Source organism: Chaetodon auriga, chromosome 5, assembly GCF_051107435.1.
Source record: "Chaetodon auriga isolate fChaAug3 chromosome 5, fChaAug3.hap1, whole genome shotgun sequence".
NCBI classification, from domain to species: Eukaryota; Metazoa; Chordata; class Actinopteri; order Chaetodontiformes; family Chaetodontidae; genus Chaetodon; species Chaetodon auriga.
The window spans coordinates 15,471,777-15,492,143 of NC_135078.1; the positions used below are offsets into that span (position 1 = coordinate 15,471,777).

General features: G+C 42.2%; 1 protein-coding gene across 2 annotated transcripts; it reads right to left on the reverse strand.

Annotated features, from left to right (window-relative positions):
• Nucleotides 1-1,162: 1,162 nt before the first annotated feature.
• On the reverse strand, nucleotides 1,163-20,367 carry septin5a (septin 5a). Of its 2 annotated transcripts, XM_076729798.1 has the most exons (12): nucleotides 20,224-20,367; nucleotides 20,065-20,078; nucleotides 7,783-7,873; nucleotides 7,411-7,497; nucleotides 5,908-6,031; nucleotides 5,629-5,763; nucleotides 5,327-5,444; nucleotides 5,061-5,162; nucleotides 3,743-3,839; nucleotides 3,519-3,654; nucleotides 3,281-3,383; nucleotides 1,163-2,343 (listed from the first exon to the last, which is right to left on the reverse strand). In XM_076729798.1, the coding sequence occupies exons 1-12, from the start codon at nucleotides 20,267-20,269 to the stop codon at nucleotides 2,281-2,283; spliced, it is 1,116 nt and encodes a 371-aa protein (XP_076585913.1). In that variant the 5' UTR covers nucleotides 20,270-20,367; the 3' UTR covers nucleotides 1,163-2,280. The 2 variants fall into 2 exon arrangements, with proteins under 2 accessions (XP_076585913.1, XP_076585912.1); XM_076729797.1 differs by lacking the exons at nucleotides 20,065-20,078; nucleotides 20,224-20,367 and adding an exon at nucleotides 9,763-9,989.

Here is a 20,367-nt window from a genome sequence, read left to right on the forward strand (position 1 = left end):
GGACCTTCATTTCTAATGAATCTCAAGGAAGTTTATTTTATTTGAGGAGGTGTGCATGAGGCTGTCATGAACATGTTGTTGACATTAAATGTTACTCAGTCAATTAACCCTAACCCTCATTAAAAATGATCTAAATTGACAGAATAATACTGAACAACACGGTTATGACAGTGTCATCAGCCTTATGCACACTCCTTCACATAAAATGTTACCCTAATTAGAGATAAAGTAGAGGCAGTTTTTTTTAATAGATTAACTGCTGGTGTAACCCAGAGAGAGTTTTAGTCAGACTACAGCAGTCAGATCAACATGCAAGGACAAAGTTTCTAATAATAAATGATAAATGAATGAATATTTAGTTGGTTTTGAATGAAGACGTTCTACCTACGTTCCCTATAATTCGTGCCAAATTGGTTATTTCCTAGAAAATTATTAGGAAATTACAGACCAGTAAAATAAAGCGTATTTCAAACACTGTTACAAGATTTTAGGTACTTGTAGTTTACTTGAGTATTTCCATTGTCTGCTACTTTATATTTCTACTCGACTACAATTCAGAGGCAAATACTGAACTTTTTACTCCACTACATGTATTTAATAACTTCAGTTACTTTGCAGATTCAGATTAATAATACAAAATCTAATGAGCAAATAAAGGATGTTGTGCTATGATATATTATTATAGGTTAAAATAAAAATCCATTGACTGTCAGGGGGAAATTCACAAGCTACCCAGCAGCGTATAAAGTAAATACCAGCTTCAACATTAAAGTGATGTAACACATGAATGCATCAATGATTAGAATCCAATATCAGTCTGAAAGTGGTCACTTTTGTAGTTTTAAAGAGTTATGTTAAAACTGAGTATTACAAATAGCTCAAACACCCTCGAACAGTAAATACAGACATTTCTATCATTCAAACTAAAGATAAGTCTGCTTGTGTCTCCTCTGACTGACGGGGAGAAGATGCCATACGTGCATTGCAGAGGAAGAATGGCTGCAGGAGATAAACATGAATCAGGAGATAATGATCCTGCAGCAGCTACAGCTCTGAGCCGTGCTGTTCAGACTCTGACAGCCGGATGTGACAGAGGATGTCCTGCACTGGAACTTAATGTTCAACTCTACAGGCTCCAGAAAAACAATGCACACACAGTGAAGGCAGGCTGACGAGAAACAAGAGTTTATTTGTCACACCTTTATAAATGGGGCACAGGCTGAGCTCACAGACTTCAGGCAAAATATGTACTGCTCCTCAGCATCACACACTCACACACACACTCACACACACACATTCAAAAATCTTAACTCACACACAGGAACACACATCTTCACTGGCAGAATACAGCAACTCAATTCCAAGGAGAGAACACAGAAGCATAGACACAGTATTTGCTCCTCATTATTGATCTATTTTTACCTTCATCAAAGCAGACTGTAGGTCATGACGCATTTTAATACAAGCACAGGGCATCGGCTATAAAGCGATAAAAATAGGCCCACAGCGTTGAGCGGATATGAGTAATGGCAGCATGCTCGACATGCACCCTTGTACCGCACCAACCCCCTCATTATGTCAAAGGCTCTCCATTCACAGTTAGCCACTGGCAATAAGTGCATTTTCAGCTCAGCCAGCACAAAGAAAAATGCTGGGAGAGGATATTTTGACTTGCCATGTATGAAAAAAAGTCACATGAAGGTATTTATGAGGATCCAAGAGTAAATCAACAAGAGCAAAAGTTGGATTTTAACAAAAGTAAAGTCAAAAGGACAAACGGGAGTTTTATGGACGGACACCTGCTGATATCAGAGAAACACGCACACTCACCCACTCAAACACACACTCGCAAACATAGAATAAAAAACAATATCCATGTTCAAATTTAAACATCACCAACAACCTTAATTTCTTTACAAAACATCTTGTAGCACACATGTTCATACCCTGACAAAATATCCAAAAAGTTTAGCCTTGCATTTATAAATTAGATACACTGAGTAGTAATTTAAATTACGCATTTATATTATATATGTTAAGACTGTTAAACCACAGCGGGGGGCTCAAAGTGGGCAAATGGATAGTTTCAAAGGAAAAAAAAAACCCTCTGACAAACGACCCTCCAGGCAGACAAACTATACAAAGCACCAAACTCAGGATAAATGTACAGCCAGAGTTGCCACTAACACATGATCTCCATGTTCAACGTCTGAAGGTCTCACTGTCGTTCAGAGGAGAAACAGTAGGCGGCGCTGCAGCCCAGCTCTGCTCCGGGAGACATCACTGGTCTTTGTCGTGCATCTGCTGCTGCATCTTATTCAGCATCTCCTGCATCCTCTTCAGCTGCAGACAGAGAGGAGCGCTTGGTCAAGCTCACCTGAACAGCTCAGATGATGTGGAGAACTGACAGTGTTTCACCTTGAAAGCACAGACGAATCTAAGGCTAGTGTGTGTGTGTGTGTGTGTGTGTGTGTGTGTTTGTGTGTTGGTGACCAATAATGACGAGTGTATGTATGTACGATTACAATGTTCGATTCTGCATTTGTTTTATGCTTTTTTTTTTTTTTTTTTTAAATATTTGCAGTTTTAAATTAATGAAAAATCAATATCATCGATGCTGGTGTATGTATTACAGATTGAAATACAACTCTTTGTACATGAGATATTTTGCATTTCACACTGTTCATGCTGTCAGTAGTGTGCAGGATATATCTCAGCACATACACGTCTATCCCTCACTGTTTATTCTATGCATTATTACCAAATATACACACATTACTGTGCACTTCACTGCTTTTTTTCTCTTTCAGATAGATGCTCAACTGCACATAGTGCAATGACAAAGTTAAATCTAGTCTAATTTTCTCTTATGTCATTATGTAGTAATTACTGTAACAGCAATAACAAGTGTTACCAGCCGTGGTGAAAGAAGTATTCAGATTTTTTACTTAAATAAAAGTATGAATAGCACACTGTGAAAATACTCCACTACAAGTAAAAGTCAAAACCAAAATGTATTTAAAGTACTAGTTGGACCAACTCCTGAATTAGTTTATGGTACATGAAATTTTCTCTCTGTGGTGAATCAGTTTCATGCAACCATTTCACAGATCGGTTAGCAGCCATCTATGCTTGTACTGAGAGATGTATATGAAACTACACCTCACAGTGTAGACTACAGCCTGAAGCAGAGACTGGTTGACCTGTGACTCATCGAGGATACATTCATGAAACAGAAATCAAAACGTTCACTGTTTGGTCAAACTGTTTGGCTTCATACCTCCTCATCTTTCATTTTGATCAGTTTCTCAGTCTCCACATCCGGGGTGGAGAGCGGCAGGATGGGGATGGGACTCTCCATACGGTTGTCCTGAGCCAGTTTACTAAAGAGGAAGAGGAGGAGGAGGAGGAGGAGAAGAAAAGGAGAGGTGAAGCAGGCAAATCTGTACTGAAATCTGTAAACAACAGCCGTTATCTGAGATGTTTCCACTGCGTCTCTCTGTGACGTTTCCACCCACCTGGTCATCTCCTGTATGCACTGCGCTCTGTAGTTTTCATAGTGGACGTCGCAGGTCACGTCTTTGAGGTCGTGCATGTGTGAGCGAATCAGCATGTTCCTCAGTTTCACAAAGTCACAATGCGACTGATTCTCCACTGAGCAAAGAAACATGTCAAATTAATAAGTACGCCATGCGATGACATTCAAACTGTGCCTAATTTGCTGGGTACCATATGAACATACCTTCAACGATTCCCCAGGGGTACAGCCTCCCTCTCACTCTCTGCCCCCGAGCTTCCACCACTGTGTTACTGCCGATCACAGCGAACGGGGTGCACTCCTGCACAGACACACGAGGGCGGGTTGGTTTTTTTAACCTTCATCTCGGCAGAAAGCTGACTGAGCATGCCGAGCCCTGCTGCATCTTCACAGAGGTATACACGTTCACAAGAAGCCACTGAGCAGCTCAAGACAAGCATGACTGTAAGTGTTGAGACGCGTAAAAATCTGGTGCAGTAATGTTTTCTGCCATGCAGGTTATGTCACGTCTCCCCACCACATCAACTGACAGCATTTTTTTCAACCAGCAACAAGTTTGAGAAACTCGCTCCAAAAGAGCCACGCCGAATGTCACTGGCGTAACGTCAAGAGCACAAACTGCACGTCTCCTCTTCGCTGCTACGGCTTTGATCATAAACCACACATGACACAGCTCTGTCGACAGCAAACCTGAGAACAAGACTGCCTTTTCCACATTGTGAATATGTTTGTTAGACAAATGTTCGTCTCTTTTCTTCCTCGTCAAGTCTGACCACAGCATGCTTTACGTGTCATTTCACCTGCTGAATAAAGCTTGCTCAGATCAGAACATTTATTTTTCTTGACTGTTCTCCAAGTCAGCTTGTCAAAAAAGGAGAAGCACAGGTGGAACCAATAACATTAACATGGCTGCACTCCAGCAGTGCATACAATGCAGTGCAGCAGGTAATAATGCCATTCGCTACACCTGCACACCAATGAAAATGTGACATCCAGCCATGCAGGTAATTGCAGTTTTATGTGCCCAAGTTTTGAAATATCTGTCTTTGAGATTTCTGCCACCACCCCAAATATTTTGGAGGTGAGGGAAGTCTCACACACCCACACCTCGCTGTAAAACACTGCAATACAATACAAAGCAAAAACAGAACACTGTTTCTGGAAAGACATGCTGTGCTTTGAGGAGCAAAAACAAAACTCTGTTCACCTCCACTGTATCGGTGTGGAGGCAGAAGATTTAGAGGCAGATACCTCAACAGGGGTGAGTGACCAGTGGTCAGGTGGGTGTTTCAGCCACAAGCAGAAGTATTTAATTAGCCAGTTCCAGCCGACTAAAAATATTTATATTTGACTACTCTTCAGCTAACAACATAAATAAATGAATAATTCTCTTTGGTGTCATGTCCATATTTTCTGAGAGGTGTGTCTGTAAAATTCTGGCTATGACCCTGAGCGAAAAAATAAACCAGAGAGAGGTGAAATGACCTCAGTCTGTGGCCTGAGCTGAACTGTCCAGACTCACCTTCAGCTCTTTGTCAAGCTGTTTGAACTCTTCATCCTCATCGGAGTCACACTCGGGGAACTGGTACACTTTGATCCCAAACTTGTCTATTTCCTCTCGTATCTGCACACACACACACACACACACACACACACACACACACGCACACACGCACACACGCACACACACACACACACACACACACAAAGACAAATGAGAACAGTGGTTACATTGAACAATCTGCGTACATTAAAACATGCTGAATTCACTGCGGAGCTGCGACTCACTCTGTCCTTGAGCTTTTTTATCTCATTGGGCGTGAGGCAGTCGGCTTTTGCAATGAGTGGAATTATGTTCACTTTTTCATGCAGAGCCTTCATGAACTCGACATCCACTGGGCGCAGCCTGCGGAAAGAAATCCAGAGCACAGAGAGTGACGTGATTAAAGTCCTGTGAAGTAAAACAGGTTTAAGTGATGACTCGCAGAAACTAGAAAAGGTGTTGTTTGAGTTGTCTCCCTGCATCCATGCTCACTGCATTAATCCTTCTGTTTGTGTACGTGTGTGTTTGTGTGTGTGTGTGTTATTACCCATGCCCAAACGGAGGGATGAAGTAGAGGCAGCAGTGGACTCGGTTGTCCTGGATGTTCTTTCTGTTCAGCCCACTCTCATCCCTGAAGTACTGCTCGAACTGCTGATCTATGTAGTCTGTGATCGGCTTCCAGCTAGGGCACACACACACACACACACACACACACACACACACACACGCACACCACAGACCACATGAACAGCTCATCCAGACTCTGTGAATTCAAGCGAGCAGGCTGAATCAGGCACACGTCAGACCAGCAGGTCTTCCAGCTCACCACTCATTGTTGTTGACGGCGTCTCCAAACCCCGGCGTGTCTACGATGGTCAGCTTGAGCTTGACTCCTTTCTCCTCGATGTCTACAGTGTGTTTGATGATCTCCACAGTTTGATTAATGCGCTCTGAAAGGCATCGACACAGAGAGGGAGAAGGTGAGGGGGAGAAAATGAGGGAAAGCAGCTGAAACAGCAGGCCGGGGATAATGTGGAACGAGGCAGTGAATGGAGCCAAATGAGCCCTGATGCAATAATTCAAGGTTTTGATTGTTTTTCTACGGCTTAAATGATTGCAGAACAATTGATGGACATTATTCAACTTATTTCAAAACTACTTTCCAATGCTTCTGACATTAAAAGGCTAAGGCTCCTGATACTCTACACATATTTTGGTTATTGTGAATAAATCCTATAAAAAGACCAAAATTAACAATGTCAGTATTACATGACTGCAAATCTTTAAAACCACATCATGAATATATACTTTCATTTTTATTTACCACCTAAAACAGCTCTAGTGTTTAGCAAACATTAGTCAAACAGGACTAAATAGTACAATCGTTGTGGAGTATTTTCAGCGACGGATTAATACATATTTGGTTCTCTAGACCCTGTTGTACCAGCTAAGCCTAATTCTAATGTGTTAATGCTTCACTGAATTAAAACAGGTTGCGCCACATAAACTAGGTTACTAAATAATTACACCCAGTGACCTCCAGGTGCAACAGGTTCATCACTAAGTGAACTAATACCAATGTTATCTAGCCACTTAAAGAGTAAAAGTGGTAATCTAATATCAAATAAGGATGAAACATCTCACCTGCAAACCCGGGAAATTTGAAATTGCTTTTCCCAAAGATCATAAAATATACCTCAAATTAGGAAATGATTTCCAAGAAATGTCAGATGGTGATTAGTTTGGATAATCTGATATTTTCTGCATCAATATTACTCATTCTGATACATACAGAATTCTTTTGGATGCATATATGGATAAAACAAAGTTCAGTAAATAACTAGTCTGAAACAAGCTGATAGAACGAACTTGGGAGGGATTTTACACACAAACTTCATGATGGATTTAAGAAGAGTGTGTGGGATTGAGTCAGAATAGACTGCGGTGCTCACGCTCATTATAATGAAGGAACATGTCATTCAGTCAGTGCACTAGTGTGGCTCATTCATGTGTTTTTAACGGATCAATTCATTGTTCATTTTGTTTTTTCATGGGATTCACTGACAATAAGAAATATATAGACAGAATATCATCAGACAGTATTTCATTCTGAGCAAAATTCATGTAAATGCTCCCACTAAAGAAGATGCACTGCAGCACTAAATGTTGCCTGTTAAACAATTTAAAACATACAAACTAAACTGGAGTTAAATGTAAGACAGACAGTGGTCTGATTTAAATAAACCCAGAGCTCAGGGCGCTGTCACTGACAGCGCAGTGCATTCATCATCAGTGATACCGAGAGATAATGAAGAGCATAAAGACTCACCCTCAGCATTCAGTAACTTCCTGTCTTTGTAGAGGTCTGTGAGGAACAGGCTGTTGACCAGGGTGGATTTACCCATACCAGACTCTCCTTCAGCACGCACACACGCACACACACACGCACACACACACACACACACACACACACACACACACACACACACACACACACACAGTAGGTCAAAATGTATGTCAACTAAATCCAAATTGAATAAACACCTCCTTAAAAGTGATTATACCCTTAATGAAGGTAAGATAAACTGCAGGGCTGTTGTGTCAGATGGCATCAGTGTTAGTTATAGGTGTACCTAATAAACTGGCAACTAAGTGTAAATTGACTTTTCTGTTGTGTGTGTATCTTCAAACTCAAACTGACCTGCCACCATCAGTGTAAAATCAAAGCCTTTCTTCACAGACTTCCTGTGGACCTGGTTGGGCAGAGTCGCAAAACCAACATACTGTTTCTCCTGAGGCAGAAAAAAGGGACACGAAGAAGAAGAAGAAGAAGAAGAAGAAGAAGAAGAAGAAGAAGAAGAAGAAGAAGGTGTTTAGTATTCATTCATACTTTAAGAGAGAAAGTACTTGAAATTTATATCTGACAGTTATTGTAGAGCTGAAGCAATCAGTCGATCAGTCCAATGGTCGGTTGAAAGGAGGCCATGTTGATAATTGATTAATTGTACACTAAGAATGTTCTTGAGCTACAGCTTCTCATGTCATGTCTCATGTCGGGCATTTGTCATCATCTGACATTTTTAGACCAAGTTAATCCATTAGGGGGAAAATCATGAGCAGATTAATCACTAATACAAGTAATTGTTAATTGTAACCCGAAATTATTGATTAACTGACTGTTTGGTCAACTGAAAGTAAGAGAAGAGTGAAAAATGTGCATCTTATAAGGAGATGTCTTCAAACTGTTTGATTTGTTAAACCATCAGACCAAAAACTATCGTGTTTACTGTAACACAAGAGCACTGGTACATTTACTGTGTGCAAGCACAATTTTGTGAGTATTTCCATTATCTGCTACTCTGCTACATTTATTTGATAGCTTTAGTGTCTGGTTACTTTGCAGACTGAGATGAATAATGCAAAAATAATCAACAAATAAATGACGATGTAACAGCAGAAGTTAAGATAAGATTAAGAGTTTGTAACTCTTCACCATAAAGACTACATTTGGTACTTTAAGCATACTTTAATGTTAATACACTTTTACTGAAGGAAAAGTTTGAATGCAGGACTTTTATTTATATTTATATTATATTTATGAGAGTATTTCTACACTGCGGTACTGCTACTTTTACTCCTTCCAACACTGAACACTGAACAGAAACACATCCTCACATTTGAGAAACTAGAGGCAGAGATGATGAGAAATCTTAGCTTGAAACATGATAAAAATGATTGATTATCAAAATTAATTCATTTCAGTTCAACTAATTGTTTCACCTCTACGATCACACATCACAGACCATTAGCTTCAAAGTGGAAACAGACACCAAATGACTGTCAGAGAGCTCAGAGGGCGTCTAATGCGAAAACAAAACGCATCTGGCAGCGTCTGATGCAATAAAATGACCACAACAGACAGACGGCGTCTATAATACAGAAAACCTACAACTGCGTGGAAAAACACGTGCACGGCATTCCTCTGTGAGCTGCTGAGAATAACCAGCGTCTCAGAGTTTCCACTAAAACTCTCACAGAGACACACAAAGAGAACCACGGGATACCAGTCTCTCTCTGTGTCAGACAGTAGCTCTCAGTCCTGCAGGTTCTCCGCGCTGCATCTGGCAGAACGTCATCTTTACCCAACAGTCCGTCCTGCCATGTGTAGATATAAATACACACTCGAGGCCCATGGAGAGTATTCACCCACACAGACAGAAGCTACATTCAACAGACCTGAAAAGCTCTTTTTTTCCCCCTCTGCAAACGCACGAGCCAAGCACACAGCCAGCGTTCTTACAGGCTGTCATAACTTGTCATGGGCATTTCCGACAGCCCCCTCGAGTGAGGATTGTATTTACAAAAACACAATCGCACAAAATAACCACAGGAGGTGCAAACAGTGCATGGCAGACATACTTGCCGGAGAGCCAGAGGAATGAGTACGAGGAAAGCTGCAGATAAGTCGATGAGTAATCATACAAACGCTCAGAGAAAGGATAAATCAGTCTCAGCAGTAAATCCGTCACAGCGAAACCTGTCAGTGAGTCCACAGGTGTTACAGCTTCTTACCTATACATTTAAAAAGTACTCCTCAACTTAGTGACTTTCATTTCCACTGTATTTTGAAAAATCCCTGATATTTTTCACCCATTTGTACCCAGAAATCCATTTTTTTTACCTTCTGCCTGGCTGTTCTCACTCGTGGGCACAGCAGCCGTTCCACAAGTTTTTCTTGCAGCATGATGGCATCCATCCCACACCGCTCAGACACTGACGGACCGAAATAGCCACGGGTCTCTCAGAAAGTTGAAAAACAACCCAGCAGGGAACGGGAAAAAGCAAGTCTGAAGCCCAGAGACCTTGATAAACTCGTCTCCGGCTCTGCGTCCGTTCCCAAAGTGTCTCAACACACCTCTTTCCTGTTTGTGCTCTTTAAATATGGGCTTTTGTTCCTCCTACTTTCCCTCTCTTGATTTCTTTCTTCTATCTTTCTATCTATCTTTCTTCTGCCCTAGAGCAGTCCGGCTCTCCCTGTTCAGACAGGTACGAAGGAATTCTCGCTGACAGGGAGGGCAACAGAGAGCAGGAGTAAGAGAGAGGTGGCAATTTAAGGGAGGAAACAAGGGAGGGATGGAAGAAGCGAAGGTCTAAAAGAAACTCATTCATTCGGCCCGTGTTCCCTCCCCCAGCTCCGACAGTTGAAAAATAAAACTCTGCGCTGAGAAAAATGACCACCGGCTCGCAAGGGAAGGCAGAAAGAGAAGGAACAGAGAGAAAGTGTAGATGCTTTGTCGACCTCAGTGTTAAATGTGATGTGAAACAGAAAAGAACTTGCTGGAACTTGACAGTGACAAAAGCCGCAGTGTGGCTCAGAAACAAACACATGAGGCACAAACACTGCAAGTACAGGCCTGCAGAGCGAGATTATCAGATTATCCATCAAATTAACTTGTCAATCCAAATGTTTAGTCAATATGTGTGTGTGTGTGTGTGTGTGTGTGTGTGTGTGTGTGTGTGTGGATGTGTGTTACTCATGTTGTGGGGACATAAATCTGTTCACACAGTCCCATTGTGGGGACTCGCCTTCCTTAAAGGGACAAAATGCAGGTCCCCATAATTTAAGCCAATGTAATGTCCACTACAGTGATGGAAAAACAAGTGTGTGTGTGTGTGTGTGTGTGTGTGTGTGTGTGTGTGTGTGTGTGTGGGTGTGTGTGTGTGGGTGTGTGTGAAGCTGCTGAGAAGCGTCTAGACCTGTGGTTCATGGTAAGTGCCTTAAAGCCAAGCCAAGGGTGGCATTTTTTTAATTGCTTATTTTCATTAATGTTTCACCACATTAAAAAAAAAAAAAAAAAGAAAGAAAAAGAGAGAGAGAGGACTTGGAAAATATACTCCTATCAGTGTAAAAATACTGCATTCTAAATCTTATTGAAGTAAAGAAGTACCGACAGGAAAATGTACTTAAAGAATTAAAGTAAAAGTACTCTGCAGAAAAAAGGCCCATGTGTCTGATAAATTAGATTGTTGATTGCTGTTTTTAATAACTTTACATGAAGTCAGGAAGTTTACTCTGTTCCCAAGCTGGAGGTCGGGCCCCTCCAAAGGGTCACAAGATAAATCTGAGGGGTTATGAGATGATTAATGGGAAAAGAAAGAAGAAAAGTTGCGACACACAAATTTAAATGAAACCATCTGAGAGGTGAAATGTCTCTTTGGTGGAACTGATGACGACTCATAAGCATCAAATGCGACAAGGGGCCACAAACAGCTTTTTTTATAAGGGGTCACAATCCAAAAATGTTGGAAGTTTGGTCTAATGGACTGTATATAAAATCATATACTGAAAACATAAAGCATAACATAAACTCAACCAAAGTTTAAATACCTCCAAACTGGACTTAAGTACAGTACTTGAGTAAACTACCTCGTATGTTATATCTTCAAATGTATCAAGACAGAAGAAATAATCATTAAAAGGCCTGTTAAATATGCACTTATGCTGCAGATCACAGTTATCTGCAGCCACAGAAACAAAAAATGCTTTCTCACAGGTGAGGGTTTTTTTTTTGCTGACAATGCAAATCTGCTCTACTATTACTCTACTTTCAGCATTTAGTATTATCCTTTAATAATTGTGTGGACACAGTGGCTGCTGCACAGCAAAAATTACACAGGTTCACCTTAAACAAAGCCCTCTCATGCAGACAGTCAATATTTTGGACTGCATCTCTACATTAGAGAGGGAGTGAAGGTGAAGGAGTTCATGATGCCACAAAATAAAAAAGGAAAGAAATATCGACTGTCAGAGCAGTATTCATTGTTTATTTTGAGTCTAATATTTATCTGCACATCCACACTGTAACACAGCCTCAAACTGTCTTAGGCATGTGTTACATCACTTAAAAGTAATAGTTTAACATTTTTCCATGAGTTAGATTAGAACATTGATACAACTCACGTGTCTGTGTGCTAAACATGATGCTACAGCCAGCAGCCTCTGGCAAGCAAAAGCAATTTAAAAAACAGATTTCCAAATGTCAAACAGTTATTGATGTTACATCACGTATGTCAAGTTCTGCATCAATCAATTTGTTTTTCTAGGTCGTTAAAATAAATTCTTCCAGCAGATTCTTCCAGTGTCATTTCTAGCTGAAAAATCTGCACATGCATGCACGAGGTATGTGTGGCCGGAGTGGGAAGTTTGGGAAGCACTGGTCTAGACTGTGATGAAAAAAATGGAAAAGAGTTCAGTCACCATGTCATCTCCTCTGGTTACTGCAGGAGAATGAGTGTGTACGCACATGTGTGTGTGTGCGCCTATGTGTGTGCAGAGGTGAACGAGGTGCATTTCATGGCAGAGGTTGCAGTCGATTGCTTCCAGATGTGACAGCTGTGTGTGTGTGTGTGTGTGTGTGTGTGTGTGTGTGTGTGTGTCAGTGCGTGTGCGTGTGTCAGTGCATGTGCGTGTGTGTGGGTGTGTCCAACTCATACATGATGTGGGCAGCAGAACTTAAATGCTCTTTGAAATAAAAGATGTTTTTTCCCCTTTTCTTTCCCAAAACAGGCACACCCCATGATGATGCCACGTACAGGACGTCACAGTCCCACTCCACACCACAGGGGGGAGACAGAGGACTCGAGTCAGATAGAAAAGTTTATGGTGTGAGCCCACTGATGCCTCTAAGGGGGGAAGAACCAGTACTGGTTTTCTCAGCCATGGTGGTGCTGATGCAAGATGAAGAGTTTAGCTCATGGTAGGACATGGACATGACAGAGTGTGTGAGCGTGCTCGTGTGTGTGTGTGTGTGTGTGTGTGTGTGTGTGTGTGTGTGTGTGTGTGTGTGTGTGTGTGTGTGGAGGGGATGGGAGGGTCGATGTGAATAGAAAAAAGGAACAGATGTCTTTAAATGGTATTACAATAGCCCTCCGGCTAAACCCCTTCAGTCTTTCTCAGTGGCCAGCTGTCGCTTTCTCCAGCACACAGACAGACTAAATATAAACCTTTCCAGTCACATTTCTTTTGTGATGTGCAAGTTCAACATTATGTTCAATTGTCTCATTATTTAGTGAAGCCAAGAAGTTATGTCAGGAATAATCTTTTCACTCACCCCCTCACCTCACTGAAGATGCATAATGTCACACTCTGTTGCTGCTTTTACCCCCCAGGTAAACACCTGTTATGTCAGAAATTCCTCTGAGTTAAATGTTAAGGTACCAGATCACAGAGGCAGATCATGATCTGTAGATACAAATCAACACAGTTTAAAATTCTGGCAGGTATAAAGTAGCCGAGGGGTCGGTCTCTCATTCGATTTGGTCTCATTGCCTAAAAGCACTTGGATGGTTGTTGGAGGTGATTAAGAAAGAGACACAACCAGATTAGTTCTTGGCAATATTCTGGTTATTCTTACAGTCACCAGCATGATGTATCAGTATATACAGAAGTTATCCACCTCAGTCTATCACTGCCTGAGCATCATCATAAAAATGATGAAAACAAAATTGTCAAAGTTAAGAATCGCTGTGTAAAAGCCACACAGACTGGTCACTGCTGTTGAGGAGAGACTAAGGAGTCAAAGTCTCTTGCCTCGTCCAGCTGATCAAACACAGGCAGAGAGGGAAGCTAGAGTGTACGGCAGGTGTGGAGGGACGTTAAAGGACACACCATGAGTCAGGACTAATGACAGGAAGCAGGACAGCAGGCTGTGAGGAGCTTGAGAGGAAAACTCTGTGTATAGAGGCTTGTTCGGCTTATCGTTTCAGCTCCAAATTCACTTTGAATGTACTGCTTGGATTACTTCCTGCACTATTTGTTTTACTTTTAGACAAACTGCCCACTGTCTGTCACTTGGATAACTTTGCTGTCACTGTATTATTTCAGCGTATAAATGCATCATGGCTCTGTTTGTCTGTTAGTTTGTCAGTAAGTTGATATGTTGGATGGTCCTGCAAAGATCCAGAGATGAGAGTCAGCAGGCAGCGCTCAGCTTCCTCCTCTCAGTCATACAAAGCCATTGCCTTCAAGGAAACAACTGTCAAAAGGCCGCAGCAGTCAGCTGCACTGCTGGGGTGCAAACACACAAACACACATTAAAAATACAAAACCTAATCTGAATGAGTGTCCTCCAGCAGCGTGCCCGTCATTCCCTGCTGCCAAGCGCTTTCACCAGGCTGCACTGATGAGACACTACAACACAGACCCGCACAAGACTGACCGTGAAAACACTCATCACACACTTTCAGTTTCTTTTCACAGACAAACACACAGTCAAGATTTCCGTCTTCGTGCGACAGAATCGCCTCCAATTGGTGAACGTGTTTGTACAATGTACCGTATGTGCAGTGTCCATGGCGACATGTTGTATTTTGTGCCGCAGTGTGCAGAGGAAGACGAGAATATCTTCCTCATGCAGAGGTGTCATTACATGACTTATAAGCAAACTCAAGTGCAAAAGCAGCTCTTTAAAGGACTGCGTTGATTTAAATGTTTTTACTCACTGTATCATCAGTCTGAAAAGGTCAATGAGGAATCTTCACCATTTCAACATGATGATCCTCAATGTATTAAATTAGGCAATGTGTCATTTTGTTGCTTATGAAATAAACATTTTGTCTGTAAGAGGAAACATTTGTTGTTTTTTGTAAGTGCAATATTCTTCATAACACCATAACAGTAAGCTGCTCCATGTGCTCTCAGTAAGTGAAAGAGGAATTACTGATGGTCAAAAAACTACTAGTCCATGAAAACTACAGCCAGCTTCAGAAAGTGAGTACGCAGCACATATTCAGTCATCACAGTGAAATCATGGTAACCGGGCTGAAAGCTGTGTGGTGTGTTCGTGGCTGAAAGCAGCAGACGGCCTGTGATGCAGCAGTAAAGAGCGGTGACCTTCACTGATGACTTCTCTGCATCTCCCAGACGTCCAGCTGACACTTTCACGCCATTAACCCTGATTGCATCGGCTAAATTGTTGCCTGCTGACCAGTAAGTGAGGCAGGAGAGGGTAGGAGGGAGCGGTAAGGGTAGATAGGAGGGGTGAGGGCGGGTGAGACAGAAGGAGAGGGGTATAAAAACAACATGAATTGACCCTGAGCCCTCGGCCTCTCCCCTCCCCCTCTGTTTTTTTCTCCTTGGAGATGCAAAAGCTTGCATGCACTTGGCTCTTCAACATGCTAATCTGACAGCATGTAATTGCTCAGGCAACAATAAAATTGCTTGAATGGAGGACACTTGGCTGTAGCCCAGTTTTAGCATCCGTCTATTCAGTGACTGTGGCTCTAACCTGGAATGGTATGATAAACATATAGTGTCCCTGAACCTTTAGAAGAAGGATTCAATCAGCTAAATGTTGTTGAAACCAATATTAAGCTTTAATAGGACTTTAATGTAACAATTCAGTGTTTTCAATTCAAAATGAACCTGATTGATAAAAGTACAATTCAGACTTAATACACAGAGAACAGTTATGAAATAATCTTCATTGGATTACTGCTCAGACTCCTGATCCTTATTTCCAAAGCACTTGTAATCCCAAATATATCGAGGCCGACAAAATGCTTGAAAAGATTTTTGTCAAAGAACTTTGCTATCTGGGTCAGCCTGCAGGTTACCTCTAAAAGCTTCCTGACGACGACGAGCACTGCAGCGTTATGAGTAAAACCCAGAGAGGAAGAGGAGAGAAGGCGGTGAGCTGCTTCAGGTACAAGACAAACACAAGAACGACACACGCTCGACTGGATCACAGGCATTACATGCATGTTTGCAGCGTGACATAACGAGAGTGTCTGCATGTGAACACACCGCAGGGCAGAAACTCCTCAAACACCTGAACGAGGCCACCGACTGTCACAGAGGACGAACACCACAAAGACAACTCGTAGAGGCAGAAACTCTCTCACACACAGAGATGACAGAAGCTGCTTCATCCTACGTGACATTCAGTAAAGTAGGTTATTGTGTCATGTGCTATCTTAAAGTACCGCAGGATTACACACAGAGGTCTGATCTCTGATCTATATTTAGTGTTATTAGCCAACTTTTACAACTTTTACATGGATGGCCATGAAATTTTGTACAGACATGCATGATCCTCAGAGGAATGATCCTACAGATGTTAGTGAATTTTCCTCTCGCACCACCATGAGGTTGACAGCTCAGACAAATATCTCAACAACGACCAGATGCGTCAGCATGAAATTTGGCATGTTCACCACTTCCCCTCAGGATGATTTGTAATGACTCTGATGAGCTCCTGACTTTACATCTAGTGCCACCATGAGGTCAGAAGCATTTAGCTCAAGATACCAGGGTCACAGATCCGCTAGCATGGCTGTGGACTCTGTAGTCATATGTTATCTACTGCGCCTCGAGTGTGTGCAGTTGCCGTAAAAAATATCTTAGGCACGAGTAGGCTCAGTCCTGACAAACTAATGACACTGTTGGGTTTGAATATTTCCATCTGTAAAATGTGATGCTGTCAGACAGTGAGGAGCAAGAAGGAATTCTCTAACTTTAAAGCTACGAAAGACAAAACCTGGAAATTAATTCAGTAAATAGTTCATCAAAGAAGTTCAAGACTTATTGGATCAGCCACTCGCTCCTTCTCTTAAGAGTTTTCTGCTGGAAAAACCAGAACAACAGGGGGTTCAAATCCCCATTTCAGTACCCCACCCAACCCCCTGAGATACGTCTATTGCTGGTCTGCAGCTGGTCCTCACTGGGAGCTGGTGAGGGTCCCATCTGTGGCAGCGAGGGAGGGAGAGTGTGTGTGTGTGTTTAAAGAGTGAGGGGAGGGTTGAGTAATGCAGGAAGAGTGAAGCAAGAGGTGGAGAGGGCAGTTGAGTGTATCTGAAGCGAAGGGGCACACGTGCACGGCCGCTAATGCATCTGACCCAACATCTGTTGCTGCTCCAGGAAGTAAAGTGACTGCTGCGCTGTTTCATTTCAGACGCACAAGGTGCAACAATGCTGGAATATTTCCTTAAAGTTACCTTTAAATTGCTACCACTCTCTCTGCAGTTAGAAAAGTTTGTAATTAATCTGTAATTATGAATGCCAATAATCCATAAATTCTTTAATTGTGAGTGTTAATATGTCAAAAAAGGGACTTTGGTCTAAATGCTCTGCACACTTTTCCAGAAGGTCAGAGGTCAGGTGGATTAAAAAGACAAAGAAACTCACTGGAGGAGAACAAACGCCAGCCAGAAATTTTCCACAACCTGGCAACCCAAATGACAGGATGGGATGTTTAACAATTATATTATTCACATTATTCTGAAGATGGTTTGATCCTGGTGTGCTTCACGGTATCAGGGTGACGTATTCCAGCTAACTGATTGTGATTTTCTCTCTGTTTCTGTTCTGTGAATAAATGTTCAGCGAACATCCACCCACACGCAGAATAATCACAACACAGGACTGTGGGTAGGTCAGATGGTGTCGTCCACTCCTTCGCATCAGAGAAGTGTTGCCTGGCAACGTAATATCACAGTGAAGGAAGTGGAAGTTTAGGCCCACGTGAGGGAGTGAGATATGGAAAGAGGAAGAGGAGCGGGGAGGGGAATGTTATGAAAATATTGATTTAAGATTGATTATCGGTTCTGATCTCATCCTTCAGTCAGTCACACTGAGCACCATCAGTTTTTTTTTGTTTGTTTTCAGCTCCTCCTCCGCAGCCTGGATGAGATATTTTTCTCAAAGTGTCCAACAGGGTCAGATGCAGTGGAGTACGTGGGAGTGAAGAACTCACAAGGTGCCAAAGCTGTATAGTAATCCAAATGAGGCCGAGGAGTGAATCACTATACGAGTGGATGATATTTATACAAGGAGGGCAACAGCTGCTTTCACTGTTATTTTAGATCACTTTCACTGTTTCTGCACACACTGGAAACGCTACATCTGCGAGCACACCACTCTGCAACAATCACACTAATCCAGGTTTCCAGCATCTACTCATAAGCTTATGTGTCCGTGCATGTGTGTGTGTGTGTGTGTGTGTGTGTGTGTGTGTGTGTGTGTGTGTGTGTGTGTGTGTGTGTGTGTGCTGTGGTGGTAATGTCATGTGATCATAATCATTTCAACTACTGGATTTGGTCCAACTGTCAGTTTCTGGATAAAGGCAAATCTGTCTGCAACCTGACCAGCTTATATCTGCTCACAGTGAGGAGCTGGAGGACGACAGGACGACAGAGGACGACAGAGGACAACAGAGGATGACGAGGTGACTAATAAACACTGGACAAATTTTAAGATGGGAACACAAAAAAAAAGCTAATACTACACAGTGAAGAGACAAAGTGTTAAAAACGTTCTTACCTAGTAAGTTTTGGAGTTAAACACAATTTTCAGGTACTTTTTCTATTCTGTGCTACTTTATACTTCTACTCCTCTACGTCTCAGAGGGTAATATTTTACTTTTGACCCCACTAGATTTATTTGACACATCACAACCTACTTTTACATTCAAGTTTATGATTATTTATTAAAGTGTCCAACAGAAATTTGATAAACTTCAACATCAAAATGCTGCTTACATTTTGACTTTTCAGTCATAATGATTCAATAATATAACATAAAATATTACAATAATAATAAACAATTTGGTGGTGACCTGGTGGCCTGTAATGGATTTAAGATGCTGGCCATGTAATCTCAGTGTCCCCAGTTCGAGTCCATGTTGTATGCCATCTCTCTACTGTATGCTTTCTGAAAAAAGTTGAAAATGTGAATAAAGGGTGAGGAACACTTCTACATAGCTGTCAGTGTATTAGCTGAAATGAATGCAGCCCAAGGGTCCTGTAATAAATCCAGTTTTCATGGAGCGTATAATGTTTGCTGTTTGTTGACCGTTTGGCCATTTTGGAGGCTGCAGCTTGTGGTGCTGTTCAATCATATTGTGCTATTTCTGAGAGGTATTTCTTTTACTCTTTGTATTGGTAGCAATTAGCGTAAATAACACCTATCAGTACATCTTAATTCAACTGAACAGCACCACCAACTGCTGCATTAAAAAACAACCTTCATGAAGGTAGAATTCATTGCAGGACTGTGGTATTAAACTGCATTAGCTTTAGGTGTACCTAATAAACTGGCAACTGTAGAATGAATGGGTATGCAGTGCATACATATAAAATATGCCATAAGTGTTCATGTGTTGTATCTATTATGCCTACTTTTTTTACTGCTTAAATAAACAGTATTCTCCTCTTTTAATTTTTTAGCTCTAAAGCATCCAGACTTTTGCTGCATTACTTTAAATCTAACGACAATCAGGTTGGCTGAATCATCCAAGCACAGTCAGCACATACACATACCCAACCTCTGTCATCAGCCACTACATGCCAAGAGGAAGAGGGGGAGGAGGAGGAAGGCCCAGGGTCATCAGAGAAGCGACCTCCCCTGCAGGCTCATGTGGCAGCTGTGTTTCTGAGCCGAACAATGGTCAGGAAGGGTTCACTAAAGGCACCCAGCAGCAGCGGCTGTAATCATGAGTCGTTCTGACGTAATGTTGACAATTAGGGCAGTCCATCGCTCGACTCAACCCCCGATAATCGCTAATAATTCTGCAAGGCAGCGACGGGTCGCGGAGGAGAGGATGGAGGGGATGGAGAGGATGGAGAGGGAGGATGCTGCCTTTTGAGTACCATGTTGGCTGCTCGCCTCTCGTGACGCCGGCCTGCTCCACATATGCGTCTAAAAATGAAACCTAGCCCCCCTCCGCCCGTCAGTCTGCTGATCACAGCTCAGCCTGTGATGGCATGGCTGCCCTCAGAGCATCTTGCGTTTAGAAAACTGACAGGCAAACGCGCGTGTCGAGAAATAAAACACCAAAATGTGACATATGAAGCGAAATATTACAGCTGCTGCAGCGCGAGCCTCCCAGTGCGCACCTATACTCCGACAACGCACTATAGTGAAAAGGCATTCAAGCACCACATAAAAATAAAATTAAATTAAATGCGTGAACAGGATGCCTCTTACCTCTATGCTATCCTCTATTGGCCATCACAGGATGGATGAGGAGGAGGCGCAGGTGCAGGGATGCAGAGCGACGCCCAGGGAGACAGAAACATGAAGCGATCATTGCATTGACTCTCAATAATCAGATGGCTGAAGATAAAAACCAGAAAGCACGCTCACCTGTTTTAACCGGGATGCGGCTTTTGTACCTGATGTTGGTCGTCATGTTGACCGCTCTCCTCCCTCGATTTCACCCAAGCGGCGACGCACAGAAAGCAGCCCCTCGCCTTGCCTCCAAACCCCGAACAGACAGCAGGGGGGCGG

Bases quoted from the DNA above. Each gene is read 5' to 3' on its own strand.
- septin5a (XM_076729797.1), bottom strand. From the start codon at position 9,837: ATGGATGCCATCATGCTGCAAGAAAAACTTGTGGAACGGCTGCTGTGC. The intron at 6,032-7,410 runs GTGAGTCTTTAT...GATGCCTTTCAG, and splicing joins GAAGTTACTGAATGCTGAGG to AGCGCATTAATCAAACTGTG. The intron at 3,840-5,060 runs GTGAGTCTGGAC...GTGTCTGTGCAG, and splicing joins AGCTTGACAAAGAGCTGAAG to GAGTGCACCCCGTTCGCTGT.